Source organism: Lissotriton helveticus, chromosome 4_1 (assembly GCF_964261635.1).
Source record: "Lissotriton helveticus chromosome 4_1, aLisHel1.1, whole genome shotgun sequence".
Lineage (NCBI taxonomy): Eukaryota > Metazoa > Chordata > Amphibia > Caudata > Salamandridae > Lissotriton > Lissotriton helveticus.
This window is the reverse complement of record NC_136063.1, coordinates 1,900,294,226-1,900,312,246: the sequence shown is the minus strand read 5'-3', so window position 1 is coordinate 1,900,312,246 and position 18,021 is coordinate 1,900,294,226. Positions and strand designations below refer to the sequence as shown.

The 18,021-nt window shown below is 45.3% G+C and overlaps 1 protein-coding gene across 2 annotated transcripts in view; it reads right to left on the bottom strand.

Annotated features, from left to right (window-relative positions):
• WDR44 (WD repeat domain 44) overlaps positions 1 to 18,021 on the bottom strand; it is a 543,349-nt gene that overhangs the window by 234,430 nt on the left and 290,898 nt on the right. For both annotated transcript variants that reach the window (XM_078688542.1, XM_078688543.1), the window contains one exon: positions 6,086 to 6,237. In XM_078688542.1, coding sequence (XP_078544668.1) covers positions 6,086 to 6,237 — 152 coding nt within the window. The remainder of the gene's footprint in view (positions 1 to 6,085; positions 6,238 to 18,021) is intronic.

Below are 18,021 nucleotides of genomic sequence, written 5' to 3'. Positions count from 1 at the left end.
AGCAGATAAGACGGTCCCAAAGGTCAGTAACTTGTTCATCTGATAGAGACTTCTAGCTGCACATTCCTTACAGTAGAATAGATACCGAAGCAATACTTTCCCAGAGGTCGGTCTGCAAAACTGTTTCACACTAAAAAGTCGTGCATGACTGAACGAGCAAAGTGCCCGTCCCGACAACCCTGACTGTCAAAGCAAAAATTCTCATAAACTTATGTAGAGAATCCCATTTTGCAGCCTGGTAGATGTCTAGTACCAGAACTCCGTGAACGAACGCAGTGGTCGCACACTTCGCTCTTGGGAGTGAGCATGCAAGCCGTCAGGGGGTTGCTTCTTGGCCAGTGCATTGCAAACCTTAATGGAGAGCACCGGAAGACAGTCCGTTTCTGCATGGCCTTCCTTTTCTTCACTCCGACATACCCCACGAAGAGTTCACCATCCACCCGAACTATTTTCTGCGGTCAAGGTAGAACGACAAAGCTCTTTTGGATCCAGCTGGTTGAGTCACTCCTCTTCCTTAGATGAATGTGGTGGAGCTTAATAGGTAGGCAGGTTGATGGACTGACCTACATGAAAGGGAGTGACAACTTTCATCAGGTCTTGTGTGAAAAGCCAGCTTGCCTGAGAACATGTTCAGTATGAAGGCTATGATGACAACGTCTGAAGCTCACTGACCCTCCAGGCAGAAATTATTGCTACGAGGAAGGCTGTCTTTATGGTAAGGAGACCGTGGGGACAAATATGTAGTTGCTCAAATGGAGCGCACATCAGAAAAGTGAGCATTAGATCAAGGTCTCACTGAGACTGAGAAGGTGGAAACATGTTGCAGACATTTGAAAAACCTGTTTACAACATTGGATTTCAACAGGGATGGCTGTTCTGGCAGCGGCAGAAGGGCTGAGATGACATAAAGATAGCTCTTTAAAGTGCCCAAAGAAGAGTCCTGCTGGGTAAGAGAAAGAATAAAGAGAAGGACTTGAGAGAGGATAGCAGAAAGAGGGTCAACCTGTTTCTCTGCACATCATGCCAAAAACTTGCCCCAAGGCAGGCGTATACTGTCTTGGTAGAGGGAAGCCTGGCTTCCAAGCTAACATTGCAGACTCCATGCAGAAGGTCAAAAGCGGTCAACTGTCGTTGCTCAATCTCGCTTCATGAAGGCGGAGTATTGACCAGTTCAGGTGGAGAACCCTGCCCTGCTGCTGCAACAGAAGATCCTCCCGAAGTTGTCACCCTTATTCGATGGAGAGATGGCCATGCTCAACAGCTCAGTATACCAAACTCTTCTAGCCCAGTTTGGAGCCACAATGATGATTTGGGCCTGGTCGTTCCTGATGTTCTTGAGATCTCTGGGCAGGAGTGGCATCAGTGAAAGGCATACAGAAGGTCTGAGCTCCACTCGAGATGAACAGCGTCTCCGCACAAGAGCCGCCTTGGAAACTCCAGCATGCAGAACTGCTGACATTGCGCATTTTTGGTGGTGCTTAACAGATCTAACCAAGGCTCTCTCCACTGCAGAAAGAACTTTCACCACCTCTGAATGGAGACACCATTTGTGATGCGCTAGGCATCTTCGTCTGAGTCTGTCCACCCTCGGGTTCAGAGAGCACACCATGTGTTGAACCACCGCCCTGATGTTTTAGCCACATCCAAAGGTAGAAAGAGGGTGCACGACCCACCTCGCCATGTTTGTTGCAGTACCACATGGTGGTGGTGTTGTCCGTCAACTTCTGAACCAGCCTTCCCTTGTTGGAGGGTAGAAAGACTTTCAATGCCAGTCAGTTCGCCCGGAACTGTAGTAAGTTGATGTGGAGTCCAGATTCTGCTGAAGACCAGAACCTTTGATCTCCACCTCTCACAGAACTGTTTGGGGAAGGGAGACGGGTCTGCCACTGATCCGATCGCAGGTCATTAACCACCACTGCAGGTCTTTTGCAGTTCCCTCCGAGATCTGGACCATGTCAGAGGGATTCCCCTGATGTTATTCCCACTGGAACTTCAAAGCCCACTCCAGAGACTGTATATGCTAACTGGCATGTGTCACAAACAGGACGCAGGAGGCCATGAGGCTCATCTGCCTCAAAGTCAGACACACCAAAAACCCAGGATACAGGATGAAACATGGGTTTCATGGCCAGAATATTTTGGCTCGCTGTTCTGGAGGATAGGCCCGAAACTACACTGTGTCCCGAGCATCTCGATGAAAGGGAGGATTTGGGAGGGAGAAAGGTTTGCCTTTGGCATTTTGATAGTGAACCTTAGCAAGTCTGGAGGTGGGAGACGACTGCCTGGAGCGAGCCCACACTCAACGGCCATTTGTCAAGAAAAGAAAAGACGGCTAACCCTGATCTCTGCAGGGGAGCTGCAACCACCACCATCACCTTGGCGAACACCTGAGGGGCACTGGTAAGGCCATATGGGGAACACAGTGAACTGAAAGTGCTTGTGGTTCATCGTGAACCGCAGATAACACCTGTGGGCAGGCAGGATTGAAATGTGGAAATATGCATCCTGCAGGTTCAAAATAACAATGCAGTCTCCCAGGTCCAGGGCATGTAGAACTTGAGAGAGCATGAGCATTTTACATTTCTCCTTCTGGGGAAGAAATTGAGAGGGCCCAGGTCTAAGATAGGACGAAAGCATATATCCTCTTTGGGCACCAGAAAGTAGCGGGAATAACAACCACAACTTACTTATGCCATCGGCCCCCTCTCCAAGGCTCTGTTATCCAAGAAAACTGTTACTTTCTGGCGGTGTAGGGAGAGATGGTCCTCGGTCAGCCTGTTGCAAGTGAGTGGGATAGGTGGTAGGAAAGTCAAGAGGGGGAGGGAGTAGCCCCTTTGAACAATCTGGAGAACCTAACAGTCTGATGTTATGGACCTCCAGTTGTGCAGGTGATGCCATATCCTGCCTCCCACTGGTTACCCATGAAGGTTGAAGGGCGAATCAAAGTGGTTTGGAGGCTACAGCTGCTGGAAGAAGAAGGACTGCCCCAATCTTGCTGCCTAACCCACAGGGTCTGGGGGTACCACTTCCTCGAGGAGGCTGGGGATCTTGTGCACCACTTGGCAGGTAAGGACGCAGCTGGAAATCCCTTTCGTGGCAATGAAAGAAGTGAAAGTTGGGCTGAGATTGGCGGGGCCATGACCTGGCCGTAGCTCTGCTATCCTTGAAGCGCTCCAACGCTTAGTCCAACTCGTCTACGAAGAGATGGGAGCCATCAATGGGCATGTCCATGAGCGAGGCATGAATATCCCCTGAAACGCCAGTTCGAAACCAGGTGTGACGCCATAAAGCCACTGACGAAGTAACAGCTCTGCCAAGCTAGTCGGCTGTGTCCAGCCCATATCTGATTGTGAACTTTGCTGCATCTCTCCCATCTGCCATAGCCGTGAAGATTATGGCCTGGGATCCTCGGGGACCACGGGCAGCACACATGCAATCTAATTACACAGTGCACTGTAGTAACAGCCCAAAAGGCATGTGATGTTCACGGACTGCAGAGCCAGGCTGGTGGAAGAAAACTTTTTTGCCTAAGGTGTTCAGCATCTTGGACTTCCTATCCGGTGGAGTTGTAGAGAAAGTGCTAGAGTTAACCCAGGACATGGAGGCTTGGCCTACCAAGCTCTATGGGGGCAGGGTGTTGCATGAGGAAATTGGGGTCTCATGGGGCGAGAGGATGGCAGCAGGCAATTGTCCTTTTCACAGGAGCCCCTGGGCTAGGCTTGAACCAGGTCCCGAGCAGGACATCATTAAGGGCTTCGTTAAATGGGAGAAACGGTTCAGAGGGGTTCACTCCCAGCTGAAGCACCTCTGTCAAAAAGTCAGTCTTGATTGCCACTGAAGTGTAGGCTAATGTACAGGACCTCATACACCCTTCTCACCACCATGGCAAAAGAAGCTCTCTCCTCAGTAGCCACCATAGGTGGAAAGACCATGCCATTATCTGGGGAGGTGCCAAGCCCACTTATGTCCACCAAGTCCTCGCACCAGTCCACGTTGGGGTACAGGGGCTAGCATTTCTCAGGGTCCTGGTGCCCCTACCAAACTTCCCCAAGTTCTAGCCCATAGGAATAGGGCTCAGACTCCGGTCAATATGGTATGGCTCCGGTCGGTGATAGATTAGGCGTTGGATGCCTAGCGCATCGACTTCAGGAACGACATCGGGGAAGGTGGAGATGGTACGAACAGTGCTGGTCCTGATCCATCCGTGGATCCAAGGGATCAGACTGGTGTCGGGGGTGGACACGCAAGTGAAGAACCAGTAAAAACTACTCCCAACCCCCAGGGTCCAAAGAGGCACCATTGGGGACGTGTCGCGCAAAAATAAGGTGCATGGCCTCATAATACTCATCAAGTTGTGCTGTGGTTTATCCTGTTCCCGGAAACTCTGAGATATGTGGAGGCACCCCATGCTCACCAGCAGAGCCAGGCCTCGAACGAGGACTCTCCCTCATCTCGTCAGATGACTTAGAAAGACAGGGTGAAATCAAAAACCTCTTTGACTTCTTACTCTTATTCTTTTTGTGGGACTTACCCAAACACTGGACGTTTTCGACCACAACAGAGAACGATGGCTCTGCAACCAATCACGGGATCTTCCTCTTGATCGGGATCGATGCAGTCAGGGCACTGCACTTCAAGGGGCCAGGATCGGTTTCTCAAAGCCTTGGGGTTCATGGCACTGCAGTAGACGCAGGTCTTAATGTCATGGTTGTGCTCGAGGCACCAGAAGCAAACAAGAAGCAGGTATCTCATGCACATCTTCCGGTGACAGGCATCACAGGGCTTGAAGCCAGCATTTCTGGTGGACCTATCTGCCATTCCAGTAGACAAACTCTCAAAAGACTTCGACAAAAGGTTGAAAACGGGTCAGCCAAAAAGTGACTGGGGGTAGCTCCCTCCAGATCTGCGCTGACTAGTGCAGAAAAAAGGACTAAAGCCAGCATGCTGGGGTGACGCCTAAATAGGCACCGGGCATGTCACTTCAAGTGCAGACAACACACAGCGCTACACATAGCTGGGGATGCACCCTACTGGCAGGGGTACTGCTCACAACATTTGTGGACCCAGCCTGATGCCTGGGGATAATTCTAAGGTAAGGAATGTGTGGCTAGGAGTCTATCAGTACAAAGAGATGGATGAATGAACGAAGAGAAGCATGACATGTGAAACTGAGGAAGTACCCACGTATCGTTTGTGATCTTCTTGCCTTTTCAGAGCAACACAACAGTTGCCTGAAAGGCTATGCTTTTGCACTAAAAATGCTTGACAAAACCTTCCTATTTACTTATTATGAGTCTGTGTGATATTGATTGAGGCTCTGAAAGAGGGCTTATATTTAGTTTCCAAGCCAGAGTAAATATGAACTTCTTAATTAGCATTATGTTTACATCCATCCCACGAAAGAAAACTGTGGTTTCCAGTTACATCAACAGCTAGAAAAATACTGAGTGCAAAATATATATCTAGTATGATGATGATCATTATTCACAATATTATCGATGTTGCATTAGCCAGTGTGATGCAGAACATGCTACATTCACAGAAAAACACAACCCCAGTTACTTAGTTTTCAAAGGATTAGTGTCAATACAGTTCATGGACACGAGAGGTCCCATAGTGTCGCGCAAAAAAAGAGAAAATGAGAACTGTAAAGATGGTGTTTACCTCATGTTGTCTGCTTCACAAAGGTGTGGATCATAGACTGGTAGGAAAACTATCATGATAGCATTAATTTGTAAAGGATAGCAAAGGCCATGCAGAAACAACAAATGTTAAACAAAAAAGCCACAGCCCACGCTTATACAGCTGAGGTGCATTAACACATCTGGGAAATGCAACTTAATGCCTATCTGTCAGCTCACTGGAAACAAATGAGAACAATTAGTCAGGACTGAATTTACCACGACTGCGATTACTGTATTTTAAAAAGGATAATATCCACTGCATGGCAGCAAGCTACAGTTAACTGCAATCTTCTGCTATCTCATTAACAGAAGTCACATTTCATTCAACTGTTACAATAGATCGTTTCCAAACATACACTTGAATCACTAGAGAGATACCAGAACAGAAGGAATTCACTTGCCGTATGTTCTCCACTGAGATCCTGCACCACTTTAATTTGTTCAAAGTCGAATGGTCCCTTGAAGCCATGAGCAGCTTTGAATTTGACTGGTCTTGTGTACGGCATCCCTTCATCATCACTGGAAGATGGGTCATCTTGATCGGTGTGAAAAACTACGAGTCAATAAAGAAACTGTCACTTTACATGCATGCGAAGGACATCATTGAAAAATCTAACAACCATGTGCAGCTGAAACAATGCAAACTAAACCTTGCACAGTTGATACAAAACACTCGCACATGATGATAGGTGAAGAGAAGCTTTAGTAACACATCAGAGTTTCAACTGGGTGTTGCTGGATTAAACAACCAGGAGGGCATTTCACCCAGACTCTAGCTTCCTCAGCAGCTTGCTTAATACTAAATGTATCTGCACTTTCTTAGAAGATAAAAACAGACAATGTTAACCTCATTGTAAATGAACGAAACAAACGTCACTGTATCACTTTTCTCCACTCGATCCAATGAACATCAACCTGGCAATAAGTGAAGGTGCTCTGACATATGATGTTTAGTTACCGGAATACGAGTCATTGTCTATGGAAAGTTTGAACCCACATGAATTTTTCACATTTTGTTGTGTCAGTGACTCGGAGTTTCTTTTCTTTACATGAGGATTTTTTAGACTTTTCTAAACATGATACTTTACACTTTCAAGGGGGAAGGAATAGGTTGTTGTTGTCAAAAATGAGCGTATATTAAAGAATGTGTGTATATTAAAAAAATTAAACTGAACTTTCCACATCCAGAATTATTGATTGCTGCACCTTTGGCAGAAATAACTACCTTGAGGCTGCACAGATCTGTCTCTGCTAACTTAGCTCGCCTACATTTGGAAACATTTGACTGTTCTTGCTTACAAAGCAGTTGTAGCTCCTTGGGGAGCATTTGTGGGTCCACTTCACTTCATGGTACACATTTTCTAATAGATTTAGGTTGAGATCTCACTGGGGTATTTCAGAACAATAACCCTTTTAGGTCTGGGTTTTGCCTGTGTAGCTTTCAAACAGACCTATTGCTAACACTATACACAGAGTTGGATTTGGGTTCACCCCTTTCAATCAATAGCTTTCTTTGACCAGCCTCTTTCGGCCATGGGCCTGAGACTTGGTCAATCTGGTCTTGGTTGAGTTGAGGGAGGTATTCATGCCTCTCTTAGCTGTTTGGTCGCATGAATAATGGCATTGAATTACCGTCTGCACTGCAACCTGCTTAATCCGCTCCTGCTAGTTCCTCCCCTTGTCTAAAGCTATAATGTACCATGGCTGCATGCATTAGCACATTAATACAGACCTATTTGCTTTGGCAATGCTCGTCATTCCTTAGCCATAACAGGAAAGCATTGGCTATGGGTTTGAGATCAATATCAAACAGAAAGGCGAATGACTGACCAATTTCAGCTTTCTTGTAGAAGGCAGCACTTTTTCTTCAAATACTTTTCTGTATTTTGGTTCATTCATATGCCCTTCTATGTTGAGAGGAGCCTGAATCCTTGCTTATAACCAATAGCACCGTAATATGATGATGCCAGCACCATGCACAGCAAAATAAGTGGGGCCCTTTAGGTAATGTGCTGTGGATTTTCATCAAAGACAACATTTTCATTTATGGCAAAAAGCTCCATATAGTAATATAACATCACATTTTGGCAGAAGGATAAGGACTCTCCATTGTTTTTTTTCCATAGTTCTAATGAGAATCCGCGTAACTGTTTTATTCTTGCCCGTCACACTATTTAGGCCAGATTTGGGAAGTGCCATGTGAATTACTATAATTTAATAAGTGAAGGTAAAAAAATTGGTATGAGAGCTTGAAATTGATGGGTTACGTCTTAGCTAATTTAGCTTGTTGTTACAATAAGGCTGGGCACTTAATCCATCAAGATATTTCAATTTGTGCTTTTATTAAATGCTCTAGAAAGTATTTGCTAACTGTAATATGTGCCTGGGTGGCAGGGGTGGGGGCGGGGGAGAGGGGGTTGGGGGAGGGGGAGGCAAAAATATTTTTAAACGCAACTTAATTTCAGAATAAATAGCAAAAATGTTGAACATTTTGAAAAGGGAGCAGGCTTTCTATAAGCACTGTACAAGGCCCCAGAGGAATTAAAAAACAATTCAGCATCCCACACATTGAGGGATGGAAGCAATTAAATAAGGACGGGGTCATGAGGGTCAGAGTAAATTACATTCTGTGGTCTACCAGTATATTACCATCTACGAGATCCTCCCTCAAAGAAATTGATGAGGAAAAAATATGTTTCAAAGATTTTCAGGCCGGCTTCATTGATCATAAACAGACCAAATTTTAAAACTGTTTAGGTTAATGTAAATGTACATATGTACCCAAGAAGTCTCTGCATAATACTGGCCAAATACTCACCCGTCCCAATTAGCTAAAATTGCGAACTAATCCTGCTGTAAGTAATTGTTCCCAAGCGGCAAATGCTTCCTAGATAGATAGCTTCGTTGTAGTTGAGAAAGTGGTCAAAGGCCTATCCCTGGTACAAAAAAAAAAGGTGAGAGGTACCTACAGCAAAGAGTTGCCTGCAACCTCCACGGCATATACACCTTTGCAGCTTTCAAGTTAACCTATCATTCTGATCACTTATCACTGACCACTCAATCACACTTCATTAATTTCTGAGCAATTAAATACTGGGCAGAAGTACGTAAGTCGGAAATCAGATGAACCCACTTATTATATCTTTTCTAATTAGAAGTGATCACTTATGACTCAGTAGAAGCTACTGCGGTGTTTTTTTAGCATATGCATAGCAGGTGGCCTTAGTTTGTACGATAAAGATAAAATGGTGAATCCAACACTATAATTTTCATATGACTAAATATTACTCTAGTTGTGGCCTGATCTTACCAAAGCCTCTCTCTTGTCGCAATTGTGCAAGAAGTGATATTTATCACGTAACATCTTTGTCAGTTTAGGACCAGGAATGAGTTGTATCAGCAAGTCACAAGAATGCAATTTCTTTTATAATCGTCCCTCCTTCCCTGGATTAATTCCTCATTGATACTGCAAACCCTTGTAAGGGCTAGGGCAATGTATTGGGCAAGCAGGATACCCTGAGCCTTTGTTTTAGGATACACAAACGCTGAGGGATACAGCTGGTGTTCCAGTTGGTTGGGGAGCTTGTCTAGGTTAGAGTAATTTGGACAGTGGCCAACAATAAGCGAAGAGTGACCCAGAACTGCGGCTAACAGAAACAAAAAATATATACTACCCAGAACTGCAGAGGGAATTGAAAACAAAAACACTTCTATAAATCGAAAGAACAAGTAGTTTACCTTTGTTAACATTCTTTCTGGTGGATACTCTATCTAACCACAGATTCTTCACTTTTTGATTACTCCCCAGGCAACAGACTGGATCAGGAAACCTTTAGAAGTACTCCTGTGTGTCAGCAAGTGGTGTTGTGCGGTTCCGTGCCAACGTCGTTCTGCTCTGGAAGTGAGGAGTGGAGCCGCATATAAACCCAACTCATGCGTGCTGATGTCAGTTGCTTTCTTGGGCTGTTCGTGCCCGCAGACACAGTCTCTATTGGCAGATAAGACATGACCAGTGTACAGCTCTCTAGAATGGGACCTTTTTAGATGGAACAAAATAACTCAGTTTACAGAACCAGGAGGTATAAGGTTCGGTGCAGAATCTGTGGTAAGATAGAGCATCCACCAGAAAGAGGATTACTATTCTGATGGCTAGTTCCAACTGCATATTTCTCACCTTGAAATACATACGATGTTAGTACCTCCGCAGGTGGTGTGTCTTTGATTTGACTCAGAACAATAAGTCCTGCAAGAACACCCGATCAAAATGCCCGTCGACAGATCGGGCTGCCGAGACAGTAGTGCTTTGTGAACATATATACCAACGTCCACGTAGCCGCCTGACAAATGCCCAGACAGGTACTCCGCATGCTAGCTAAGTGTAGCAGACCTGGTGCAATTAGTCCGTAGCCCACTGGAGGCTGCTTCTTCAGCAATGCATAGAAGATGTTTGCGAAGAGAACAATCCATCGGATGCTGACCCATTTTTACCCGGGAGAAACCCAGAAACAGCTGATCCACCTAGTGTTCTTTGGTGAACTCAGTTTAGAAGCTCGGTGGCCTCTTAGGGTCCAAATGGTTAAGTCTCTCTTCCTTAGAGGGATGAAGTGGGGCAAATAGTGCCTAACTTGTGAAATGGTCATAGCCTTTAGGAGGAAGGTTGAAAGAGGTCAACTGCCACTGCTTAGTCTCCATGAGATGTAAATTGGGTAGTCGCAGGTAAAAGACTGTCCTGCTGCTATGACAGAAGTCCCTTCCAAAGCTGTATCTTGTTTAAAGGGCAGATGCTCATCCCTGGAACTTCCAGGACTCTCGGGTTCCAATCTGGTGCCACTAAAACTGGGCCAGGTCACTCCTGATCGGTTTAGAATTTGGGGAAGGAGAGGCAGGGGCAGAAAGGCATACAGGAGTCTCAAGCACCACTCTAGACAGAAGGCACCTCAGAGAGAGAACTACCTTGGAAACTCCAATGTGCAAAAGTGCTGACATTGCCCTCTCCAGGCAGTGGTGGCAAGATCGACACAGAGTTCTCCCTACTGACAGGCGATGCCCTGTGCCACCTCCGGATGTAACTACCATTCGTTACTGCTAGAGAAATACCTTGGAATTCCAGCCACTTCCAGAGATTTTATTTATTTATTTGAAGTTATATATAGCTCGAACATGACCCGTTAGGGTATCAGAGCGTTACAAGGAAAGATATGATACGTAAAAGAAGGCAAGGGCAAAGTACAGGGATGGGGGATAGGGAAAAGTCAATAGTGGGACAAAGCCGTGGCTATATGCAACAGTCAATACAGTTCCACAATTCGCGTTGACTTGAGTACAATAAGGCAAAAGGAGGAGATATATACAATAAATGGTACAGGTCCAAGTACAGGGTGGCGTGGGCAGGATACAACGATGGTAGTTGGGGAAATTACAAAAGTAGGACAAGTCGTGGAAATATACAAGGGTCAATACAGTTCCAAGATCGGCGAGCGATTTGATTACAATAGTACGAAAAAGATATGTACAGGAACAGGGAGCATTGGAAGGAGTAAGAGTTGTTACAGGTCACACAAAAGTGCACCAAGGGGCGTTATTAGAGGAATTTGCTCATTAAGAAGGTTTTAGCTTCTTTTTTTAAGAGCGCCAGAAACGGTATTCTTCTGATGGAGGAAGGAAGCGAGTTCCAGATTCTTGGTGCAGCTCCGGAGAATGCTCAATTGTATGTTTTTGCCTTGCAGAAGCGGGGTGGCTGGAGCACACGGTCTCTGGCGGATCTGGAGTTTCTGGATCTCCCAGATACCACGAGTTTCAGGGCAAGATATGCTGGGGAGTTTGTGTACAAGGCTTTGTGAGTGATGCAGGCCAGCTTGAGATGAATTCTGCATTCAAGGGGAAGCCAGTTCAAGGCCTTCAGGTGTGGAGAGATATGGTCAAATTTTTTTGAACCGGATAAGAGTCTGGCTGCTGCGTTGAGGCACGCTTTTAAGGGGGCAGTCAAAGTCTTAGGTAGGCCAGATAGTGTGGAGCAGCCATATTCGTTTCTGGAGATAACTAATGCCTGCACAGCGGTTTTTAGGTCGGCAGTTCCAAGGAAGGGTTTCAGTTTCCTCAAGAAGCTTAGATGGAATCTGGCAGTTTTGCCACCGCGTGGATGTGTTCCATCATATTCAGGTTGCAGTTCAAAATAATCCCAACAGATTTGGCCGAGTCCACAATGGTAGGGGAGCAGTTTAGTCCTGTGATGGAGTTGGTCCATTCTAGGATGTCACCAGATTTTTTGGGGGGGGGTGGGGGGGTGGGGAAGGGGGAAGATGAGCAGAAACTCAGTTTTTTTGGCATTCAGTTTGAGCTGGTTGATGGAAAGCAAAATGGCCAGTCAGCTTCAGGGCGTCATTTAGATGGGTGATGCAGAGCCTTCTGACACTGGGCCCAAAATGCTACCTCGTCATTATTGTTGCAGTACTAGCATAAGCCTCCAACTGATGGTGGGCAGCAGGCCTTCAAAGTTCAGCAAATCACCCTCAACTGCAACAAATTTGATATGGAGTCCAGTATTTGCCAGAGACCACAGGCCTCTGATCTACATCTCACCCAGAAAGCCTCTTCAACCCAAGTAGTAATGCATCTGTGACCACTGTCAGCTGTGGATGGGATAAGGAGAGGGCTATGCCAATGACCCAATTACAGCAGAGCAGCCACCACTGCAGGTCTCTTGCAGTCTCCTGCAAAATCTAGATACAATCTGCAGATTACCCTGATGCTGTGCCCAGAGTGATTTGAGGTCCCACTGAATAGCCCACATACGCCACCTGGTATGTTTGGCCAGCAGTATGCAGGAGGCAAACAATTCTAGCAGCCTCAGTGTAATCTGCACTAAGGACAGAGGCTGAAACATAGTACAAATGTCCTGGACCATTCTGGGTAAAAAACACAAAACTGTACCATATCCTGAACAGCTCAGATGAACAGGAGAATCTGCAAAGAAGTCAGGTGTAACTTTGGCATGTTGATAGCGAAACCCAATGATGTCAAGAGGTTCACCATCATCTGAAGGTGGTTTATGATGTCCTGGTGTAAACCTACCTTCAGTAGGCAGTCGTCGAGGTAAGGGTAGACTGGTACCCCCAACCTCCAAAGGTCTGCTGCAACCATCACTTTTGTGGAAGACAGGATCTGGGCTAGTGTTGAGAGGGAGAAGATATAAAATAGGACAATGGTCTCAATCCTCCTTCGGCACAAGGAAGTAGTTTCAATGTTGGAACCCTCTCTATGGCCTCTTTTCGCAAAAGGGCCTGCACTTCCTGCTGCAAAACTAACAGATTGTCCCCACTCAGCCACCCTGATGGAGGTGGAAAACTTGGCAGAGTCAAGAGAAATGGGATGGCATAGCCCTGATGTACTACCGTAGGACGCACTTGTCTGAAGTGATGTCCTGTCATCCTTGATGGAAATGTAGGATCATGTCTCCGAAAGGGTGGCTGTGTACTCGTAAGGTCATATTAAAAAGATTTCGAGGCTGCTGATGCAGGAGGGGGTGGGGGGAGGGGGGGAGGGGGGAAGCGGGGGATGGGGGGGTTGGGAGGGGGACTGAGATGCATGTTGCCCCTGCTGCCCGGGAGATTTCTTTGGGAACCGTGGCCTCTGCCATGAAAAGGCTGAAAGGCCTGCTGAGGTGGAGGAGGGGTCTGCTGTTGGCGAAACTGAAAACAAAGACCATAGCCAGAAAGACTGTGAAACTGATGGGAGGATTGTCAAGTTGAGGCACAAAGACCCAAGATACGCGCTGTGGTGTGAAACTACTGTGGGAATTTTCAGGTGGAGGCACAAAGAACTAAGAACTGTGCTGACGCTTTAATCTCCTTAAACCATTCCAGGTCCGAATTCGATTTTTTCGCAACTGAGGTAAGAACTGTCAAACAAAAATGCCCATTGGGGATGCTTGAACATCCCCAGAGAAGCCCATAGGTCTCATCCAGGAATGACCCCAAAGTGCTACACTGGTTCCCACTACTCAACCTAGACAGTCGATCATGTCCAAGCCTGCATATATGACAAACTGCGCTGTGTTGCGCCCATCCGGAATAGCTTGAGTAAGGGACGCCTGAAGGTTATCCTTAACAGCAAGTAAAACGTGTGTTAACATAGCTCAAAGGGCATAAGAGTAGCAGCAAGAAAGTAGATGTTGTTCAATGACCTCAGAGCAAGGATCGTAGAGAAGAAAATCTGGTTGCCAAGTTTGTCCATCAATTTTGCCTCATAATCGGGTGAAGTGGTAGGAAAGGCGTTGGAATTGACTTTATTTGTGGACGACGCTTTTATCACGAAACTCTCTGGTGACAGATACTGTGTAAGGAACGCTGAGTCACCTGGTACAGGAAGATGGCGACCTGCCTATTAACAGGTCGACCTGAACATGATTTTGCTCAAGTGGTCAGAAAGGTATCCGTGAGGGCCTCATTACATGGCAGTGCAGACTCTGTAGGGTGCTCAGGTGCCGAGGACAGCTCCAGCACATCCTAGGAGCCACCAATGGGGGAAGTGCTGCCACTCCCCCGTGAGCACCCTGCCATATGATTGTGTGTCTCTCTAAAGTGCATTCCTGCTGTAGGAACGCGAGTGGGACTGTGATCGCACAGCAGGAATGCACCACTAGAAAGCAGGTATCTATTTTTTTGGTGGTGGGAGCGCCCATTTGGGCAAGGTTGCTTCCTTGTTGAAAATTACCATGTTTTGGTGGTTAGCCCTAACCTAAAAAATTGCCTATCTGCCCCTTCGGGTTGGTAAAAAGCCAGTTGACACCAGGGGTTTGGCATAATTTTATGTGTATGGGGAGCAACCTCTTGGGCAAAGGTCACTTCCCTACAAGGGTACCATTTCCCTTTGTTTCTGCCACTCTGAGGGAGAACAGACTTTTTTTAGGCCAATCTGCCCCAAGGAGGGGCGGAAACTCACTAAACACCAAGAATATAAAAAATACTTTTTATTAGGAGTGACCCCTTGGACAAGGGTCACTCCCTAAAAACCAATTACACAGGTTTTGGCTTTTTCAAACCCCCTAGTGGCAGACAGGCCATACATCAGGGATTTGTCTTATTTGTGCATTTTTTGGAGTGGCCCCTTGAGAAAGGGATGTTTTCCAAAAATATTGGGACATCTTTTGCCTGTTTTGGCTTCCAAACCCACTTCTTACCCCTAGACGGAGTGGCCATTTATTGGGCAGATCGGACCCCAGAGGGAGCTAAAAATTGCTAGAAAACCGGGAATTTGAATTTATAGATGTTAGGGAAGCAGCCCCCTTGGTTAAGGGACACCACCCAGTATTGCCCACACATGACCTTTGTTTTCAGCTCCCAGCCTACGGCAAACCAGATTTTTTTGAAGGCCTATCTGTCCCATTGTGTGGGGGACATCTATCAGACACCAGGGAACACATTTTTGTGTGATGAACCGGCGTTTGCCTGGCGGTTTGTGCGAAATTGCATTTGGCTGAAGGTATGGGTCGACTGGCTTGTGCCTGGTTGTTTGGCTGGTGGCATGTGTGAACTCGTGTGTGGTTTGCGATTGGCGAGTGACTGAAGTAAGGACCATTTCCCTCTGGTATCAATTTTTTGCCTTTATTTTGTGCTACCCTTCTCTTTATTGTAGTTCAAAACTTTTGATTTCTTTGGTGGCGATTCCTACTTGCAGTTTTAGCGTTGATAGATCTGCAAATTATGTAGTTGCATGTGTTTGGTAAGATTTTCTTTTTTGTAATGTTTACTTCAAATGAGTATCATTGCCCTGCATGAATACTTTTTTTTAACTGCTGTAATCATTTAAGCATATTTAGCTTCTGTGTTATTGTGTGTTACATTCACTTTGGATTTATGCAAGATGTGTATTGTGTTGTCTTGAGTGTAATTTCCTTTTTTGTTTTCTTTTCTAGTGGGACATAACTGGTGCTTGCTATGTTTGTGCAGGGTAGGTACAGTTGATCCCCAGTCTAGCTGTCTACGGCAAGTAAGAGGCATTTTTTGGAGTTTAAAATAAAGTTACTTGTGGGGTTTTACTTTTCTAGTTCATTATCTATCAGTAGTTACATTTACTGTTTGATGAAGCAACAGTTTGTGAGTTGGAATTTGACACAAAGTGGTTTATTGTTGTTTTGTTGTTGTGGTTCATTAGTAAGCATTATGGCTACTCGTAGGCTGACTACCCAGTAGGTGGTTGGTTTGCTTTTCGAATCTGCCTCTAAATAGGACTCCGAGACTGATTCTGCATCTGAGACAGATGATCAAGTTGAAGATTCTGTGAGTTAATTTTCTGTCCGAGAAGAATCATCTGATGATAAATCCACTATTAGTGCTGACGAAGTGCCACTTTTAGAGAATGACACCGATCTGCTAGTAGTGCAACAAAAGCAATATGGTTTGTAGCCAGGGACTGAAAGACTTCCCATTGGAAGTGCTGAACTCTGGGTTGCCCATATATGGTACAGCCTGCTTTGACTGCCTTTAGTGGTGTTGCAGGGTGCAGAGATACAGACAACCTTTTGCCTATACCTTTTTTCAACGTTTTATTTATGATGTGTTTGTGTTTTTGGAAGCTAATGTTGAGAAGACTAATTTGTATGCCGAATAGTATTTGATGGTCAACAGTGCAACACTCAAGTCCCACTCTAGAGCTACTCGATGGACTCCCACAAGATAAAGCAGTTCTGGGGTTTAACTTTGTTGGTGGGATCACTAAGAAATCCATCAATGTCTTGATATTGTCTTTATTTGGGCTACTCACCTTGATAGTGACCGTCTCTTCAAGATTCGGCCTGTTCTGAATCTTGACCATTTAATAGATTGTTTCTCAGAGATCTATGCTTCAGTGAAAGATATATCTGTGGATGAGCCTCGGGTCCTGTTCAAAGGCCATTTGGTTTTCAGAAATACGTTTACAATAAGGGAGCACATTATGGTATTAAGATGTAAAATGCTGTGTGAAACTGCCACTGGATATGTGTATAATTTCAGGGTGTACACTAGTAAGGATTCTTCAATTGATTTACCTGGTTACTCATAAATGTTTGGAGTTAGTGTTAAGATTGTGTGGGAACTTGTCAGAGGACCTTTTAATAAAGGTAACCATTAATGCATGGACAATTTATACACAGTGTGTGCAATTATTTAAGGAGCTGTTCAAAGTGGGCACTGAGGCATGTGGCACAATCCACTCTAAACGTAAAGGTTACCCAAAAGAGTTTTTGTGTAATAAAACCTCAATGGGGACAGATAATTGCTCAGAGTAGTAAGGAACTTTTAACTTTGAATTTTGCATACAGAAGAGATGGCCACATGCTCACAGCTATTCATAATGAAAGCACTTCATCTGTGACTGGTTTGGGATCAGGTAGCAGAAGTATGTAAACCTTGTGTGCATTTTAGAATATAACAAGAACATGGGAGGTGTGGATAGAGTAGATCTAAGGTTGTAGCCTTACATGCTGCTAGAAAGTCATACATTTAGTACAAGACGTTGGCTGGTCATTTATTTTCATTGGCATCTCAATGCTTATGTTATTTTCAAAGATTGTTCTCCTGATTCCAAGATGAGTTTTGTACAATTTCAGCAGTCTCTGATGGCACCTTGGTTGCAGTTCAGCCGGGCAATGTTCCTAGAGTTGGAGTGGTTGATGATGTGGCTAGATTGAAAGATCACCTCTTTCCTGAATACATTCCTCCAACACCCAAAACTCCTGGTCATAGATGTAGAGTCTGTGTCCGAAGAGGAGTACAAAAAGAGAGTTGTATGTACGGTCCCCAAAAGTACTTATAATCCTAGCTTGGGGGTGCCAACATGTTTTAAATTGTACCATACACAGCTCAAGTATTGGGACAGCCTGGGAGTACAGGGTGGTGTGCCTCTCGAGATTGCCACAAAGTTCTCTAACCTACAATGCCCTGCAGCACTATACTTCTGGAACCAGAAGGAATCCATAAAATTCCTACCACCCAGCATTCCCCCACTTGTCCCAATAAAAAGGCTGCCCAACTTTTGTGGGGTTGTGCCTAGTGCCCGCAACAGGAACAGATCAAACTAAGGTCAATGGGAATCCTTGTAAAGGGACACTCCTTGACTTTGGTTTGATCTGATTCCGAAAGTGTACATCACAGAAATGAAAGGAATATGTATAACATTAGACAATGTTTGAGGTTTGCAGGGAATTGTAGGTAAAAACTGTTTGTGGGACCCCCATGAGTCACACCACTCTGGGTGTCTGGTTTTTAGATATGTCTCGGTTTGGTAGGCTTCCCTAGGTGGCTTTCTACCCCCGGCCAAAAAAAAAAAAAACATTGTTATAACTTCAAGCGATGTAGAA